General features: G+C 50.7%; 1 protein-coding gene across 6 annotated transcripts in view; it reads left to right on the top strand.

Moving 5' to 3' along the window:
- The window catches only part of LOC119449096 (homeodomain-interacting protein kinase 2-like), a 77,106-nt gene that overhangs the window by 27,269 nt on the left and 30,451 nt on the right, over positions 1 to 19,386 (top strand). For all 6 annotated transcript variants that reach the window (XM_049666267.1, XM_049666266.1, XM_049666265.1 and 3 more), the window contains exons 7-8: positions 4,702 to 5,069; positions 7,454 to 7,834. In XM_049666267.1, coding sequence (XP_049522224.1) covers positions 4,702 to 5,069; positions 7,454 to 7,834 — 749 coding nt within the window. The remainder of the gene's footprint in view (positions 1 to 4,701; positions 5,070 to 7,453; positions 7,835 to 19,386) is intronic.

Raw genomic sequence — 19,386 nt, 5'->3', positions numbered from 1 at the left:
TCCCATAATAAATGATTACAACGATGGCATGGCCTCCGAGACTGGAGGATTGCGCTAGCCATAGAGTTTCTAAATAAAAAACCTAGAGGGAAAAGTGGCGCTAGTGTCTACGGGGGTTCTCCTGAATGTCGCCTCAACCTACATGGGAATGATGGGAAGTACAGGCTTCGGATTGACTTCTGTCTTGAAACTGGTGGCGTTTGCATGCGGCGCAGTAAATGAAGCTGTATTAAAACATTTTCGTGCAAAAATTAATTTTATTTATGTTGTGTTTTATATAATGCATAATACATTGAATAAAGTTTGTATGACTTTGAGATTGAAGCATGGTTTACCACCAGGGTATGCATCGTTCTGCCTGATTTAGCGCCATTGAATAACTATTTATTTACTTTCACAACAGCAATAACAACCATGCGTGTGCTTATATAAAAAATACTCATCAAATATTTGTGGAAATAAAAATTTTGTATTATGAGAAAAGTGTTGCGCCTTTGAGAGACGCCTGCTCGCTGCGACGCTGCGAGCAGACTACGACGCCTGCTCGCTGCGAACGTGGGGAAAGTGAACTTTTCTCGCAGACGCACTTGCGTCTGCGCAGACGCACTTGCGAACTCTCTCGCTCTTTCGAAAGGCTGCATCGGCTGTCACGATTGATGAACGTCTTCGAGTACTTTTAAACACATCTGCTGCAGTGCTATCTTGGACGCTTGTGGCCTCTTACGAGCATGCTTCACTATATTTTATGTTGACGTACCGCTTCTTCTGAAGTGCGCGCCAGCAACTGTTATGTCGTGGCTTTGCGCTTACCCGTTTTGCGACAGCAGACTACAGCCAGGAAGCAGCAACCTTTCCTACCACAAGTAAGTTTGTGTTCTACGGATTGTAGCAACTGCGCTTGGAGCAAAACTAGCGAAACCAAAACTGACAAAAAAATACTTGTAGACTAGTTCGCCAGTCAACAGACTACCAATCCGTAGCCTGTACTTCCCATCATTCCCATGATAGTTGAACGATCGCAGCGCCACATTGCCCTCTAGTTATAGTAATATGAAACTCTATGGCGCTAGCTCTCTATTGATAGCGCGCGTTCTAATCTTGGAGGCTATACAGCGAGTCACTAGAATTCAAGCCAGTGCAAAAATCCAACATGGCGGCCTCCAAGATTGGGTAGCGCGGCTAGGAAAGAGCGATTTAGTCCGCAAAATCGAACTTTGGGGTCTCAATTCGTCCGAAAAATTGGGTGCGAAAATGCATGAACTCAATGGGAACCCTGATGGTGCATTTTTGAAGTCCGGAATATCCAGCAAGTCCAAATTTTTGGAGTCAAGCACCACCACGCCAGCTTTCGCGGCAGTTATCGATTCCGTGAACATCGTCCGCAACTTTTGTTGAGTGCAGTGCGGGTGATATTTGTATGCTACATTTTTTGAGCCAGCTGGAGAGCATGGCACTAGGGGCGGCGAACCAGCGCGCCAAGTAATCCCGCATCGGTGATTACTTTGAGTAATTTTTCTCGGACATGGAAAATAAAGGTGATTTCTTTTTGCGGCAAGTTCTTGCTTGTTTTCTTTTTTTTATTCATTTCGGTTAATTCGAAAATCCGCTTAATTCGAAGAATTTTCGTGGTCCGGCGACCTTCGAATTATCGAGGTTTTACTGTACATTGACTCGTGGGGTACTTGGCGGGGCCACGAAAACGTCCAAATTATCGGGCATGTCTGAAAAATAGGACATCTGGAAAATTGGCCGTTGACTGTAGTAAGTATCCAGTATCAATCGAATACGCTTATATTTTCAGCAGGAATGTTTATTTTGGTTCAATTATGCACCATATCTGCTCTGACTAGTCTAAAAAAAGACTGCTATCAGAAACAAAGGATCAGTTTTAAACACAAGTTCTCTAATTTGTTACTAGAAAACTGCATGAGCAGCCTCTCAATGGTATTAGAGCCTGGTTGTTAACAAGCCTTCCAACAAAAAATGGCTGCAAGATTCCACTGTAAGTGGTTGCCATAAAAAAAAATTTGAAATTGTGCAAAAGAAAGGTACTGAAGGACACATTGACCATACACACATGCAAAAACTCCCGTTGCAAGGAAAACATCACTAAGTTGTAGCATAAAAGATAAAACTGCTGCACAGCTATACTTCTAAAAACACTAAGTGAGAGAGCGCTAGCAGAAATCACATGTCACGTAGGCCTCCACCGGGAAACCCTAAACAAAGCTTGTATTATCCATTTTATTTCTGCATTACTTCGGAAAGAATTGTCACACTTCTGAGCCTTGGTGATACAGTGTAGACCGCTTATAACGTAAGTCACCGGAGTCGCGAATATCCACACTATAAGCAATACTGCACTGTAACCAAAGCAACAATTTTCAAGGCCCGCACATATGCAAAACATGTGCACAGAGCTGCCACGTGTATGCGACTAGAACGTTTGCATTCAATTTACAGTCGAATCTCGTTAATTCGAACCAAATCGCGCGGTGGCGGCACCTACCGGCATTGCTTCGGCACCGCTATAAAGTAAAAGCTTAGGAGAGACCCCTCAATGTCGCGCGCGAACAAAAAAAAAAACGCGGCGGCAATTTCACCCGCTCTCAAAGGGCAAGGTCGCCGATTCTGCGTTGCGCCGGAACATGCGTGTACGTGCCGACGTCTCAGCCACGCTACCGCAGCCACGTGTAGAAAATGGCAGTGAACCCTTCTTTCTCCTTTATGCTTCCTCTACTTTCTAGTCACGTGTTGACCTTGCACGCTGTGGCTACGGCGCAGAGGGAAGCAGCGGCGCTGTCTCAGGCCGGCCAACGAAACTGCCTACGCTGGCAAACGCCCGCTTCCCAATAATGGCAGAAAATGAAACTTCGGGGAGCCCTCCCTCATAGCTGGCGTCGGGCCAGCTGGAGCGGCGGCGCCTGCACGGCGGCAGGCGCACACGGTGACAGTCGAAAGTGAGGGAGCTATGAGGGAGGGCGAGGGGAGCCACCGAAGCGGCGGAGTTGCCGAGGCGAAATCAGCTTCCCTGCCGCCCTCCTCCCTCACATTCCACGGTCTCCGCGTGCGCCTTTGCCGTGCTGTGCTGGCGCCGCCCGCTCCCTGAAGTTTCGTTTACTGCTGTTATCGTGATGCGAGCGTTGGCCGCCGTTGGCAGTTTCGCGGCCCTGGCGCCGTGATATTTCACGACTCGCACTCAAGATTCTGGTTTCAGCCTCATTGGCTGTTCGTTCGCACCACGTACCCTTCTCCTCCACTTCGTCTCTCTTCCTCGAGCACTCCTTGGGGCGCCTGTTTGAGGGGAGCGTTTGCCATCTCCGCTGACTTACGTACTCCCAGGCAGCCGCACTGTAACCAGCACTATAAGCGATACGTGTATACATGGAGTGCTATGGGAAAATTAACTGGAGTCTGAAAAGATCGCACTATATCCGGTCCTGCACTATAGGCGGTTACATTATAAGTGGTCTATACTGTACTTTGTTTAGCAGAAGGGCACATTATTTGGTTAGTTCCAACATTCGAAAATTCCGAATAGTTATTTTTGAATAAGAACGTATTACATGCTTTCTATTTTTATTCGAAGCTTCAAATATTTGCCCACCCTTATCAAACAACAAACTTCATTATAATGAACAGTTGACTTCCGTTTATCCTGACGGGATCGATGAAATTGGTAGAAGTATCCAGTGGGTTGAATTAGACAAGATGCACAAAAAAAACTTCAGTACACACCACTGGTTCATTTGGCAGTATTTGCCCAATTCTAACATGCCCCTGAATCAAATGTGTTCCCGCTTTCTGTGTCCAAAGCAGAAAACCATTGTTGAGATAACAGTAAAGCTCCTAAGCAATGTAAAAATCTAATATGCACTAGATTTTTTAACAAGAAAAATGGCCTAAATATGCGTCGCACAACAGCGGCCTATTTCCTAAAGTCAACTTCGCAACACGATTTCCTAGTGAGCCCAAAAAGTCGGGACGTTGACTGTAAGAAGTTTGAGCTTTATCCATTCCTTGTACAGTAAAAGCTCGTTAACTCGGATCTCACGGGACCGGAGAAAATGTCCGAGTTAACCGAATTCCGAATTATCGAATGGACCATGAAAACAAAAGGAAAACGTACACGGCACAGACAAACCTTTATTTCTTGAAAAAGTGCGTTATTTTCGTCTGCCTCGCCGTCGGAATTTCTGACAGAACGATCCCATCTGGTGGTGGTGCGCATGTTCACTGTCGCGAGAACAAACGCAGAACTCCTCGAGGACAGCGAGGGCTTCGGCGGCCTCCTGCACGGTGCGGCGCCGGCGGCCCAAGCGCTTCCACCGGGTTGTGACTAGCGCCACCTAGCCACTTCCCCCTCATTCACTATCATCATGATCATATTATGCTGCAGTTCGTTCGGTTTCTCCAAAACTCCGGTTCCGCCGTCGGTTACGGCAAGTGGTGCTTGAGCCTCCAAGCCGCCGAGATTGGAGTTGTCCGAGATAACCGGTGCGCGGCTAAATCCCTCCGACTTAATGAGCATTTGACCCCATTGAAATATACACAGTTTTGCCGGGACCGCGCCGCGAGTCCGAGTTAACCGAATTTCCGAGTTAACGAGGTCCGGATAAACGAGCTTTTACTGTAGTAGTGTTGCTGCTGCTTTACGGTATAATAACATTTTCAAAACCTTTTTTTTTTTTCTTGCACCAGGTTCTGCTAACCAATCCGGTGCAGCCAGCATGGAGCAGCAACCGGCAGATGCTGGTGCCGGCCACCTGGCAGACTGCTCCCCGCGGCGCTCCTGCCGCCGTGCTCTCGGAGGACGCCTGGAGCCGGTCCCTGGTGCTGGAGCGTGCCGCACTGCTGCCTGATCGCACTGCTGCGGCGGTCATTCCCCTGGCCGGCGCACCTTCCTGGGGCCACGTGGTGGCTGCCACGGCTGCCGCCTCGGCTGCAGCCCGGCACCAGCCGACTGCTACGGCTGGACAGCTGATGGCTGCGCAACACCATGCAGTGCCGGTTTCGGCTGCCTCACTGTCGGTCTCGTCCTCCCTCTCCAAGCGGCACACCAAGGCCAGGTGGGCTACTGTTTCCTTTTGTTTTCTTTGCACGACATCATCTATTCGATAGAATAGCAGGTATACGGGACTCTTTGAGGTTTACCATTACTACTGGATTGTTCGCATCAAAATTTCACACAGTTAGCAATTCCTAGTGGAGTAGTTTAATACAGTAAAAACCCCCAGTACGCATTTCACGTGGACAGCGAGAAAGGAGTGGCAGAAAGTGAAGGTGGTATGCACCAACCAGTTGGCATACAACGAGCAACTATGGCAGTTCGCTGATACATTAGTGTGTATGGAGACTGGGTTGAGGATTTGTCACAAGTACATTTTAACTGGGTATGCATTGACGTGGTTTTACTGTAACAGTGATATACAGCCGATACCAGGTTTGACGAACTCAAAGAGGATTGCAAATTTTTTTCACTAAACAGTTTAGCAAAGTATTTCACTTTTTATAAATACTTGTCCCTAGAACATTATATATTTTGGACATCAACAGACAAATTGTGTTTATACACGATTTAAATACAGTAAAACCCCGCTGATACGATCCCGGCTGGTACGAATTTCGGTGTGATACGAATTCGTAGCATTCCCCGGCCGAAATACATTGCTCACAATACAAAAAAAATCGGCTGTTCCGAACGTGTTGCTGCGTCGCTGCGAATCATACAAACGCGTGAGCAACAGCGGCGGCGGCCGAGCCAGCGGGGCGACTGGCACAGACAAACCGGCACAGCGGGATCTGGGCGGGATCCATAGTCGCCAAGCAACCGACTACGTCACGCGGCTGCGCAATCTCTCCTTGTCCCCACATCGAGCGGACCGGACTCACTACACTCGACGTGCTCGAACGTTCAGTGGCATTGCGAAAACATTCCCAAGATCATATGCGCGCACTTATACGCCTTTCAGAAGGTGATAGTTGACGATTTGGGCAAGAAGAAAACGTCCCGTTAATACGTTTTTCAAGGGACCGCGGAAAAAAAAAAGCTGCAGTTTCGCCCAAAAGGTGCAGCATCGATTGACAGCTGTACGAAGTGAGGATAGGGGTTTTATTGGTCATATAAACTTGTAAACGTTCGCTTACTAACTGAATTACCAAGCCACGGTGTCACGTGCGCACAGGCAAACACAAACACATGACCACGGACGCTCTGCGTCAAAACGCTAGAGTGAAGAAGTGCGGCAGCAGCAGTGAGCAAATTGGCCTCCGTGCTGCCACTTGCTTCAACGCGAACTAAGCAGCAAGAACAGTCATCAGCCCTCGGTTTGCCTAGGCACTGCAGATTACTTTCAATATAGGGCCCGCCCGGCCACACCCAGCCATGCCATACGCAGCTGCCAAAGCCCCCCCCCCCTGCTGCCTTGCACACGATGCAAGACTGCGTGCTTCCTCTCTTGCAAAAGTCGGGGAAGTTGGCAATTGGCTTTGTGATATAGAAATTCCGTTGCGTTGAAATTCAACCTTTTATACAAATATGTGAAGTCGCCAATGAATATTTCTTGTACTGAAAGGGACGCGAAATTGTGTGAATCGGGCAATTGGAAAAAGCAGACTAAAATGAAAAAAATCATTAATTTTGTTAAATTTGTGTCGGTGTCGAAAGATACTTTTTCATGCTGTTTTGATGATATTTTTTAACGAAACGAAGCCAGGCTCACTTTCGTGTTTACTCCACACCTGCGATTGATAGTGTCGCCAGCAGTGGGACGACGATGTCGCGCAAAGCGTCGGCAGTGGGGAGTTAATGCTTCGTCTGCCTCTTAGTTGCATGCATCTTACGTAACCACCAGTACTAAATGCGTGGGAAGACCGTGTCATCTCGCTACGCCCATCGATTGTGTCCCCGACAGATTACCTCTAAAACGGGGCGTGTCGGCGGCGTACGTGTTTGGCAGCCCGCCCTTCCCTTGTGCATGCTTGATCACGTTACCTTCTCCTCGTTTCACCTTGCTCGTGGGAAGCCAGTGCTCATCAAACCACCATCTTTCTCGGCTCACCCTCGCACGCTTTCCCTCGCTCCCAAAGCATGGGGCGCGATAGTGCTTTGGCCGTCACTCTCGGTCACGTGGCGCACGATTTGAGAGTTGTGTGTTCACAAGCGGCCACTTATAATTGACCTATTTGACCCTCTGCGTCGGCAGATGTTCCCATTGTCACGGTATTCCTTCGCAGCGGCAGTGAAATTTCTTTACTGAAATCACGTATAAACATGCTTCGTTATATTCATGTTCTAAATGCATAGGGTTCTATGGACCAGAAATTATTCACTGTTAGATTGTCTTATCAAGAATCTCCTAATGTAGAAGTTTGTTACATCGAGGTTAAGCTGTATTTGTGTGCAACTAGGAGTGTCCCAAGGCTGACGCGAGTCCTTTTCTCCCTCACACAGCCGCAGCAGCCTGTACCGGGAGGACGACTTGTCGCTTCACCATCATCAACAGCAGCTGCAGCAGCCGCTGTCGACGAGCCTGCACTCGTCATCGCTGCAGCAGTCGTCGCTGTCGCTGGCATCGCAGCCGTACCGGCACCAGACGCAGCGCCACGCGCCCATTGCCATCGACAGCAGCCACCACCACCGAGGCGGCCACACCCTGCAGCCGCCGCACCTGGTGCAGGCGGTGCACCAACAGCAGCAGCTGTCCCCCGTCAAGAAGCGCGTCAAAGAGAGCAGCCCGCCTAAGTGGGAGCCAGCTCCCAGCGCGGCAGCCCTGCTGCCCTCCGCTGCAGCCGCGGTGTCGGCTGGCCGACACCACGAGTCTTCGGCGCACGGGTGAGTTTGACCCTTTGGCAGCTCACTTTGTGGAAAGATCTGGGTCTGGTAGTGGTCCTCGAATATTCCCCGGTGATTCTGTCATCTCTCATTTCTTCACGAACAACTGCCGTATTTTCCCGCGTATAACCCACCACCGCGTAGACAGCTGTACGAAGTGAGGATAGTGGTTTTATTGGTGATATAAACTTGTAAACGTTCGCTTACTAACTGAAATAACAAGCCACGGTGTCATGCGTGCACAGGCAAACCTGTATAACCTGCACCCCCAATTACAACAGCTAGGAAAGAAAAAAAAATATCCGCTGTTTGCGGTATAACTGCATGCAACAACACTCAATTATTTGCAAAAACAGTCCATCCACGGATGAACAACTCATCCACGTAGTATCTTCGGCCTGCAGCTCTGGTTCATCGTCTTCAGTGATGCTGATAAAGCTGGATTCACATACGACGGACGTGATCGTGGACGAATCAGTCACGTGACACCTGATGTGAATCGGATCGCTTAGCTGGTGCAGCTAGCATTCATGCAACAGAGGATGACAGTGCGGCCGCAGGAGCCCTCGCATGGGCAACAGAGATTTCTCTCTCCGCCTTATCGCGAAGTGCTTGGCGTGGTCCGAGGTAGCGCCGTGGGAACGGGTGACGTACGAGTTCGCAGACGCCGCTTGCACTATTCAGAAAATGCCGACCCATAAAGAGGAGGAGAATGGACGACCATGAAGGAGGGGAAGGGAACTGCAACACGCAGTGGTGGGGCAGGGTGGGATTTCCTAGGAGGTAACGAAACACTAAATCGCGGAGAACTTTGCCTCGAGGTTACACAGCTGCATGTGCGGCACTGCTGTGAAGCCACACCTCCAAGTAAAATTCACATATAACCCGCACCCCAACTTTACTGTTAAAGTTCTTGAATTTTTGGTGCAGGTTACAGTGGAATCTCGATGATACGAATCTCACGGGGTCATGAAAAATATTCATATTAGCCGAAAATCGTATCATCGAAACACAATTAAAACTAGCTAAATCGCGAGAAATCAATTTTTCAAAAATCTATTTTTGAAAACAACACGTTTGGGTATCTGCAACGCCTAATCTACGCTGCATCAAAATGGTTTGGCTGAAAACGCATGGAAAGTGCCCGAAAAAGTTTAATTCGTCAGTGTGCAGGACGAGAAAACAGCTTTAAATCGCGTAAAATCACCGCAGTTTCCGGAGCCATATCGTATTTCGCGCCACCGAGCACCGCCATCTTGGTATCGTTCGAAAGCTCAAAGTTTCGCCGTTCCGCTTCTCAATTCGTCCGTCGTCGCCAACTTGTAACAAACGCACAAACACCAAAGAAGCGCGGGTCTGCGATAGGTAGTCACACGGGCCCTCTGATAAAAGCAGGCCTCCGATTGGCTGCCGTGCTGAAAGGCGTCTCTCCATTGGTTGCTGCTGTGACAGGGGCAAGATGGCAACCGCCGTTGTCTGCTTCGTAAACCACGCCGGCGTCTTCACTTGACACACAGAATTCGGATTACTGAGAACTCCCAGGTTAGTGATAGATCGTCGCTCGTTGGCGAATAAACTTTGGACGAAGCACGCCTTCGGAATACGGAAGCGCTCCTACGGCAAGAAAAATATGGCGATTAGCGGGAGAAGCAGAGGAGCACCCTACTGAACGAGCGCAACCTTTCACCGTGGATTACGTGCCGCGCTATCTTGCACCGTGTGACTCCAGCAGCGAAACCCACAATCGCCCTGTGCGATCGGCACCGATAACACAGCCGGCGGAAGACGCGCCAACGGAGGCTCCCGCACCTCGGCGTACGGCCGCGCGAATCAGCTGAGATCGTATCTCGGTAGACATAGCTCGCTGCGACTAGGCAAAATGGCGCAAAAAAGAATGCGGCCCGAAGCACGGCAGCCACTCCGCCCGATGGCACGCGGAAAAGGAGGAAAAGCACAAAAGCAACAAAAGCGCCACCGCTTCGAACTCTTCACGCCCATTCGTGGCCTCCGCGCTGTCCGGCATCGCGTCCCCGCCTCCGTACCAAAAGAGAAAGGGAGAAAGCGCATGACTGCGCATTGTTCTCTTTCCCGGCCGTCGGTGGGGCAGCATTTATTCGTATCAACCGATGCGGGTCGAAAATCGATTCGTAACAACCGTTTTTCAGCACGTTGCAAAGTAATGGGGCTCGGCCGGGACCACAGAAAAATTCGTATCATCAGGAAATTCGTATTAGCCGTGATTGTATCATCGAGGTTCAACTGTATGTGCGCAAAAATACGGTGCGTTAGGTGTCGGCATATACAGTAGCTGACCGATAGTTTAGACACCGACGATTCGAGCGTGCTCGGTTATTCAGACAGCTTTGGGGCATCGCTACTGGGTAGGCTTGTGCGAATAGTGCTTTTTTGGTTCGAAGCGAATAGTAATTCTTCTCGAATAATTTCGAAGCGAATACTTCAAATAGTAGCAAGTAAAGAAAAAAAAAACAGCAGAGGGCTAAGGTCTGGGATTTATTCAAGGAAAGTAAACAACTTGATTATTTACGAAAATCTACAAATTTTTGTGCGAAAACACTAGCTGGTCTACATGCTGGGATTGGAGGTGCTTCCTTCTGCAGATTACAACGGCTCCTGCAGTGGAAAAAAAGCCTTTCACTTCCTGTCTGGGTGGCTGGTATACGGTGAGCTGCAACCAGGGTTGGGTGACTGCCCTTGCTTTTCCACCACACAAGGGGGTCTTAGGACCGGGAAAGAAGGGGGGCCTTCAAGTACCCCGCAACCTCATCCGAGATTGTACAGCTTGACTGGTGATGAGCACTCCACACAGAGTCCGCTGATGGGTCTCACTTGTTGCTGTACCATGTTGATCAACCGCCACAGTCTCTTCTGCTGCCGCTGCGGGCCCATAGCTTTGCGGGTCGTTCAGCACAACAGACATCTCTGTATCTAGGATCGACCAACATTGCCAATGCAGGAAGGCGTGACATCAGGGAACCTCGTCTTGATGCTACGCAAACGGCTTTGAGGCAAGCAATGCTGCCTCACCACCTTCGGAAACATGTTCACCTAGAACCACCTCAGTACACTGCAACAGGGGAATGACTTGTGACAGTGTTGGATATCTGTCCCCAGACAATTCAGTTGTGGCATGGTCAAGTGGCTTCAAGACTTGCACTGCTGCATTCATAAGATTCCACTCGCTTGCATTCAAGTTTGGAACTGCGTCAGATTCTGAAAGTTCTACAGTGATGACCGTACGAGCTTCACGAGCGTGGCCATCATGACATGCTCACTGTTCCATCGCATCGGGACATCTTGTGTAACCTCGAGAGGGTCCAGCTGCATGTTTCTCTGAATTTCCTGAAGCCGTCCTCGGGCCTTGGCACTTCCTTTGTATCTAGCCACAATTGCTCTGGCTTTAGCACAGAGCTGCAAAAACCCTGACACTTCTCTTTTGGCATCACTGACGCACAACTGAAGGGTGTGTCCGAAACAGCACACCATTCCAGGACGACCGCGCTACTGCAGAAATAAAGTTGCTTCCATTATCTGTAATGGGACAATGATCGGAACAGTATCGTGGGCTGGAAGTTCCCACTCCTCGATGACACCTGCGATAAATAGCTCCAGGTTTGCTGCAGTGTGAGTCTGTCATCGCCGTGCAAGCCAATGCATGCACGTGTTGCACGAAGTCACCGTCCATGATGTGACAAGTTACACAAATGTAGCTGTCATTTGCCCGCGATGTCCAACCATCAGTTGTGATTGAAAGCAACTCCACTCCGCTTGCAAAAGTGTCCCCGAGCTTCTTTTTGACCTTCTCTTTGCTTGTTGTGTAGAGGTCTCGAATGCTCTCGAAAACGTTGTCCGAGATGGCACGGCATAATCCGGCATAGCGAACTTCATAGTGTCGAGGAAACCCGGTTCTTTGACAATGTTGTAGGGGTTCATACCATGAGCTACGAAGCGAGCTATCATTTTTGTCATCTGTTGAGCTTTTGGGGCCGACGCCTTCATTTTCGGCTTGAAACTGTCGGCTATGGATGGCTATTGACCACTTGCCTTGCTTGCCCCCTTGAGCTTCGATGGCCTTTCGCGTGCATCCTGCTTCTCTTGGTAGTCCTTGTGCGAGTCCGGGTGTCTCCTTAAATTCATTGCTAGGGTTGTTGTCGTGCTTGTTGGGGTCTTTAGGACTGCCTTGCATTTGAGACATAGAGCTTCGGTTCCTGGTGGAATCTTTACAAAAAAGTTCCAAGTCGGATTGCTGGCCGCATGCAAGTTCGCCATGGAGCTCTCTGGAGTGGTCCAAGGCGGCTGGGATTGATCAAATGCTACCGCGGCAGAGACAGAGTCGCCCACTAAACGCAATCGACCACACCACCACGCCGACGAGATGCGTTTTTGTACGCCTTTGTTCTGAGTATAGTTCTGTTTTCCTGGCTTGGTTTGGATTGGGAAAAGTATTACTCAATCCAAAACCAAAACTTTTTTTAAAGTTTCGGTTGCGCCGTACGCTGTGTGCAGGTGAAAGCTTGCGAGGGTCAGCCGGCAACCGCAATTTAATCTCACGCACGCGGCGCGGACTTCGTTCGCTCGCGGGGCACAGGGAGCAGGCGGTGGAGACGGTGGGGAGTTGCATTCAGCACTTGCGGCTGCTGCCGACGGAGCTGCCGCGCAGGCACCGTATCTTGAAAGCGATCTGCTATGTGGCCGAAGTGTGCGCCCGCGATCTGCGATAGGTACAAAGGGCGTGCGCCGAGTGCCAGTAGCTTCGTATGCGCCCTTTTTTTTTTTTTTTTTTTCTTTTTCAACGTTCGCGTTAAAGCAAGCGAATAGACAGCGCGAAGCTCAATTTGGCTGCGGTCATCAAGCGAGATGTGTTCATCTAACCTGTGCGTGCGTGACACCGTGCTTATTTAGTTAGTAAGCGCATATTTAGAATTTTTTACGGCCGATAAAACTAACATCCTTACTTCGTATCGCTGTCTTGCTATCACAAGCGATGCTCCTCCTTTTGGGCGAAAGTGCGACATTTTTCTTAAGCCGCTCTAAGCCTCATAATTTTTTTCTCTTGGGGGGGGGAGGGGGTGCGAGTTTTTCGGGCTGTTCGGTTTTTCGGACTATTTTTCAGTCCCCGCGAAGTCCGGAAAATCGGTCATCTACTGTAGCGCATTATTCGTTCAACTATTCGAAAATATCGAATATTCGCACAAGCCTACTACTGGGGCTATACAGACTCATTGACTTGATAGTACACCAAACTTCCATTAATTCAACTCCGTTTAATTAGATTTTTTGGTTAATTCAATCCCCACTGAAGGTCCTGCAGCACCCATGCAATTTCTATGGGTACAAACTTTCATTATTTTGTTCCTGAAATTGGCCTTCGTCGGTTAATTCGAACTGCCCCAGTCAGAACTGCCCCAATGATGACCTCAATGGTGACCCCTTTAGTGGCAGCGTCTGTCTCGGCAGAGCTTAGGGGGCAGTGAGTGAGTACCCATCACCTCCCGCCAAAATCTATTTTTGGCCTGCCCTAGGAAAATATTCAAGTACTATCCACAACTCACAATGTCTGATTGCAGTATTTGCCTGATTCAAGCACAAACCTTTTTTTATCTTCCTTCCTTCCCTTTTTAACCAAAGCCACCTTTGAGGCTTGTGTATACTTCAACGCATAACACAGCTGCATTGCGGCAAAGCATACTTTAGAACACCGGTTGCCATTGTGCAACACGCACTACTTTGCCCATTTTACTTGCTAATACATTTGGTGCGCATTAGATTTCCACTTTGTTTAGGAGCTTTAATATCACTTTGTTAGTTTTCTACTTCGTACACCTAGATAATGTGTGGTTTCATTTGGGGTCTTGTGAAAATCGAGCAAATACAGTTGAACCCACTTATAACGATGCCGGTTTTAATAATATATCGGTTATAACAACGAGAAGCTGCTGCACCGTCAACTTTTGTATGTTTTCTATGGTGAAATAACCCGCTTACTACAATGCCCCCCCCCAATGTCGCATTACTGGTTATAACGATGAAGTCAAGCCACTGGGTATCCGTGTCGAAAGGGAATGGAATGCGAACTCCTTGTAAACAACGAAAAAAAGAAATTTGAGCCGTTGCACGCCACCGCATGTAGTTTTTCATCCTTCTCCGCATCGCCAGCCTCGCGTGCCTCTGTCCCATTGCCCTTCCACCCCTCCGAACACGAAGAGGCTGCGCCCATAGCTCTGCGCCGTGCCACCCTCCGAAACACGAATGGACCCCGCCAACTGCGCTGATAGCTGGGCTGGCAGAGCGCCGCAAATTTGCCACGCAATAGAGCCAAAACGACGTTATTGTCACGTAGTAGTGACGATGAAGAAAACAGTCGTAAAACTGTGTACAACGAAACTGGTTGTTTATTGGGCGAACCTGTGCCCACAAAAGCAAGGTACACTCAAAGCACAACGATAGCGGCGAACACAGTCGGCGATCGTCGAAAATCTGATCAGCGGCGAAACGCGTCGGCTTTTATACCTGAGTCATCGAAGGTTCTAGATTAATCCCTGATGCCCGCGTGTCTTCCAGAAAGTTCTAGACAATTCGCGTCAGTCGTGCAATCAGATAACATAAGCGTTGGTGAAAACAGGCAACGGAAAGAAGCATCGATAACGTTCTAGAAACTTCCGATACAGGCGCGTCCTGCGCCGAGCGATAACGTTTAACATTTGTTAGCCGGTGGAAAGCGGCCACCGGTGAAAGATAAACATCTATACGTGTCAATACCCTCCCCTTAAAAAGCATCGTCCCGATGCTACAAAGAAATGTGAAAGCGAAAACAAAACCACGCGTAATAAAGGAAAAAAAAATAAAGTAACAAAGTACCTAAATTCGTCAGCGGGCGTAGAAAGGCTTAAGACGCACCACATGGACGACTTAGGGTCGTGCGCGGCGCCGCTGTGATTGCGAAATGCCGTCTGGCACGACCTCATAGTCCAGTGCGCCAATACGCCGGATGATCTTATATGGTCCGAAATAGCGACGTAAGAGTTTTTCGCTAAGTCCTCGTCGGCGTATCGGAGTCCAGACCCAAACACGGTCTCCGGGCTGGTACTCGACGTAGCGTCGTCGAAGATTGTAGTGTCGGCTGTCGGTCCTCTGCTGGTTCTTGATGCGCAGGCGGGCGAGCTGTCGACCTTCTTCGGCACGCTGCAAATAGGTGGCAACGTCTAGATTTTCCTCATCGGTGACGTCCGGTAGCATGGCGTCAAGCGTCGTTGCCGGGTTCCTTCCGTAGACCAGATTGAACGGCGCCATGTGCGTCGTTTCTTGCACGGCCGTGTTGTATGCGAAGGTCACGTACGGAAGGATGGCATCCCACGTCTTGTGTTCGACGTCGACGTACATTGCCAGCATGTCGGCGATGGTCTTATTTAGGCGCTCGGTGAGGCCATTCGTCTGCGGGTGGTAGGCGGTGGTGCGGCGATGGCTTGTGTGGCTGTATCGCAGGATGGCTTGAGTTAGTTCTGCCGTAAAGGCAGTACCTCTGTCGGTGATGAGGACTTCTGGGGCACCGTGACGCAGGAGGATGTTCTCAACGAAGAATCGGGCTACCTCGGCAGCACTGCCTTTGGGCAAGGCTTTTGTTTCGGCGTAGCGGGTGAGGTAGTCCGTAGCGACGACGATCCATTTATTCCCGGACGTCGACGTCGGAAAAGGCCCCAGTAAGTCCATCTCGATCTGCTGGAACGGTCGGCGAGGTGGTTCGATCGGCTGTAGAAGTCCGGCTGGCCTTGTCGGCGGTGTTTTGCGTCGCTGACAGTCTCGGCATGTTCTTACGTAATGGGCGACGTCGGCAGAGAGGCGAGGCCAGTAGTATTTTTCTTGTATCCTCGCGAGCGTGTGGGAAAAACCGAGATGTCCAGCCGTTGGGTCGTCATGGAGAGCTTGCAGAACCTCTGGACGCAACGCTGAGGGTACCACGAGGAGGTAGTTGGCTCGGAGAGGCGAAAAGTTCTTCTTTAGGAGAATGTCGTTTTGCAAGAAAAACGACGCCAATCCTCGCCTGAACACCTTCGGCACAGTGACGGTCTTGCCTTCTAGGTAGTCTACAAGGCTCCTTAGTTCCGGGTCGGCTCGCTGTTGTTCAGCGAATTCGTCGGCACTGATGGGTCCCAAGAAAGTGTCGTCATCCTGGTCGTCCTGTGGCGGCGGTTCGACGGGGGCGCGAGACAAGCAGTCGGCGTCAGAGTGCTTTCGGCCGGACTTGTAGACGACGGTGATGTCGAATGCTTGAAGTCTCAGACTCCATCGTGCGAGGCGACCTGAAGGATCCTTCAAGTTAGCTAGCCAACACAAGGCGTGGTGGTCGCTCACAACTTTAAAGGGCCTGCCATAGAGGTAGGGGCGAAACTTTGATGTAGCCCAGATGATGGCGAGGCACTCCTTTTCTGTTGTGGAATAATTTGATTCCGCCTTCGATAGCGACCGGCTAGCGTAACTTACAACCCTTTCTAGTCCGTCAGTCCTCTGCACAAGCACGGCGCCGAGTCCTACGCTGCTTGCGTCGGTGTGGACTTCGGTATCGGCGTTTTCGTCAAAATGCGCAAGAATGGGCGGCGATTGCAGGCGTCGCTTCAGTTCTTCAAATGCTTCGATTTGCGGCGTCTCCCACTTGAACTCGACGTCGGCCTTCGTGTGGTATGTCAGTGGCTCGGCGATCCGTGAAAAATCCTTGACGAAGCGCCTGTAATAGGCGCACAGTCCAAGAAATCTACGCACTGCCTTCTTGTCGGCGGGCGGAGGAAAGTCAGTGATGGCCGCCGTTTTCTGTGGGTCAGGGCACACTCCAGACTTGTTGATGACATGGCCCAAAAACAAGAGCTCCTCGTATGCGAAGCGGCACTTTTCTGGCTTCAACGTGAGTCCGGAGGTCTTGATAGCTTGAAGAACTGTTTCAAGGCGCCGGAGGTGTTCCTCGAAGCTTGAGGCAAACACAACGACGTCGTCCAAATAGACGAGGCAAGTCTGCCACTTCAAGCCTGCCAGTACTGTATCCATGACCCGTTGGAAAGTCGCAGGTGCCGAACAAAGACCAAACGGCATGACCTTGAACTCGAACAGTCCGTCGGGTGTTATAAAGGCGGTCTTCTCCCGGTCTCTCTCGTCGACTTCGATTTGCCAGTAGCCGGTTTTGAGGTCCATCGACGAAAAATACTTTGCGTTGTAGAGTCGATCCAAGGCGTCGTCAATCCGTGGGAGAGGGTATACGTCCTTCTTCGTGATTTTGTTGAGGCGACGATAATCGACGCAGTAACGTAGGGTTCCATCCTTCTTCTTCACTAACACCACGGGGGACGCCCACGGACTCTTGGACGGCTGGACGATGTCGTCGCGTAGCATTTCGTCGACTTGTTGCCTTATGGCCTCGCGTTCGCGCGCCGAAACTCGGTACGGGCTCTGACGGAGTGGGCGGACATATTCGTCGGTTATGATGCGGTGCTTGGCGACCGGGGTTTGTCGAACTTTTGACGACGACGAGAAGCAGTCCTTGTATTGCAGGAGCAGAGCTTTTAGCTGTTCTTTCTTATGCCAAGGAAGGTTCTGATTGACGTCGAAAGTTGGTTCAAGTATTACAGTCTTCGTTGCAGGTGCACTAGAATCCGTGAAGGCAAAAGCACTGCCGGCTTGTACTATTTCGTCGATGTAGGCGACCGTTGTGCCTTTGTTAATGTGCTTGTATTCGTCGCTGAAGTTCGTGAGCATCACTTTTGCTTTCCCTTCACGTAGCTTAGCTATGCCTCTAGCGACGCAAATTTCACGATCGAGCAGTAAGTGATGATCGCCCTCGATGACGCCCTCCATATCTGCAGGCACTTCGGCACCGACGGAAATCATTACACTGGAGCGAGTCGGAACGGTGACTTGTTCTTCTAGCACATTCAAGGCATGGTAACTGATGTCTGTATCCGGTGGTATCGCGTTGTGCGTTGAAAGCGTTATTGACTTGGACCTTAAATCGATGACTGCACCATGTTGGTTTAGAAAGTCCATGCCTAGGATGACGTCCCTGGAGCAGTGCTGCATGATTACGAAGCTCGCCGGGTAAGTGCGATTGTTAACCGTGACTCGCGCTGTGCAGATTCCAGCCGGCGTTATTAGGTGGCCTCCCGCTGTCCGGATATCAGGTCCTTGCCAGGCCGTCCTCACCTTCTTCAACTTGGCGGCGAACGGGCCACTGAAGACGGAATAGTCAGCTCCAGTGTCGACGAGAGCGGTGACGCTATGGCCATCGATTACCACGTCTAAGTCGGTAGACCGTCGTCTGGCATTGCGGTTAAGTCGTGGCGTCGGATCACGGCTACGTCGGCTTGCTTCGTCGCGTCGGTAGGTCTTCTTTCGGCGGCGAAGTGTTGTCGTCAAGGCTCTTGCTAGGCGGTGTGCTGGTACCTCGTTGTGATGATGCGTGAGTTGTCGTCGTCGGTGGCGGCGGAGGATCTTCGGTATTGCGTCGTACAGCAACCGCACCTCCATCGGTTGCTGCCTTTAGTTTCCCGATAGGGGCTCACGGACCGGCCCCGCGCTGGGCCAGTGTATGGCCGGCGCTGCGGCGACAGGTAACGTCCTGGTGACGGTGAGCGTGAGGGTCGTCGTGGTTGCCACTGGGCTCCGGCGAGGTAGTCAGCGATGTCGCGTGGTCGCTCGCCAAGCTGTGGACGTGGCGCGTTGACGGCGAACCCTCGTAGGCCCTTCTCGCGGTATGGGCATCGGCGGAAGACATGGCCGACTTCCCCGCAGTGATAGCAGAGCGGGCGGTGGTCGGGGGCGCGCCAAATGTCCGTCTTCCGCTGGTAGCTGCGCTGGGCGACGGGTGGGCGTGCTGGCGGCGGCGGCGGTGGACGACGGAACTGCGGCGTTACGGGGCCCTGGCGCGAGCGCGGAGGGGGGCCTTGACGACGGGCGACGGCGGCGTAGGTCATCGCTTGCGGCTGTAGTTGAGGCGATGCCGGAACTTCTGGCACTTCCAGTGATCGCTGAACCTCTTCTTTAACTGTGTCGGCGATTGAAGTCACCTGAGGCTGCGACCTTGGGAATAATTTCTGTAGTTCTTCCCGTACAACAGCTCTGATCGTCTCGTGCAGGTCGTCGGCGCCTAGAGCTTGAGCTTCGGCGTAGTTTGTCAGCGCACGGCGGTTGTATTGTCTGGCTCGCATTTCAAGCGTCTTCTCGATCGTTGTCGCCTCCGAAACAAATTCTGCCACAGTCTTGGGCGGGTTGCGCATCAATCCAGTGAATAGATGCTCCTTGACGCCCCGCATCAAGAACCTAACTTTCTTTTCTTCAGACATGTCGGGGTCGGCGTGGCGGAAGAGGCGAGTCATCTCCTCAGTGAAGATCGCGATGCTCTCGTTCGGCAATTGAACTCTGGTTTCCAGGAGAACTTCAGCCCTTTCTTTTCGTACGACACTCGTGAAGGTCCTCACGAAGTTCTCGCGAAATAGGTCCCAAGTCACCAGGGTGGTCTCCCTGTTCTCAAACCATGTCCGAGCAGCGTCATCCAA

The sequence above is a fragment of the Dermacentor silvarum genome, chromosome 4, assembly GCF_013339745.2.
Source record: "Dermacentor silvarum isolate Dsil-2018 chromosome 4, BIME_Dsil_1.4, whole genome shotgun sequence".
Classification (NCBI taxonomy): Eukaryota; Metazoa; Arthropoda; class Arachnida; order Ixodida; family Ixodidae; genus Dermacentor; species Dermacentor silvarum.
The sequence above is the reverse complement of the archived record's forward strand: the minus strand, read 5'-3'. Positions and strand labels throughout refer to the sequence as shown.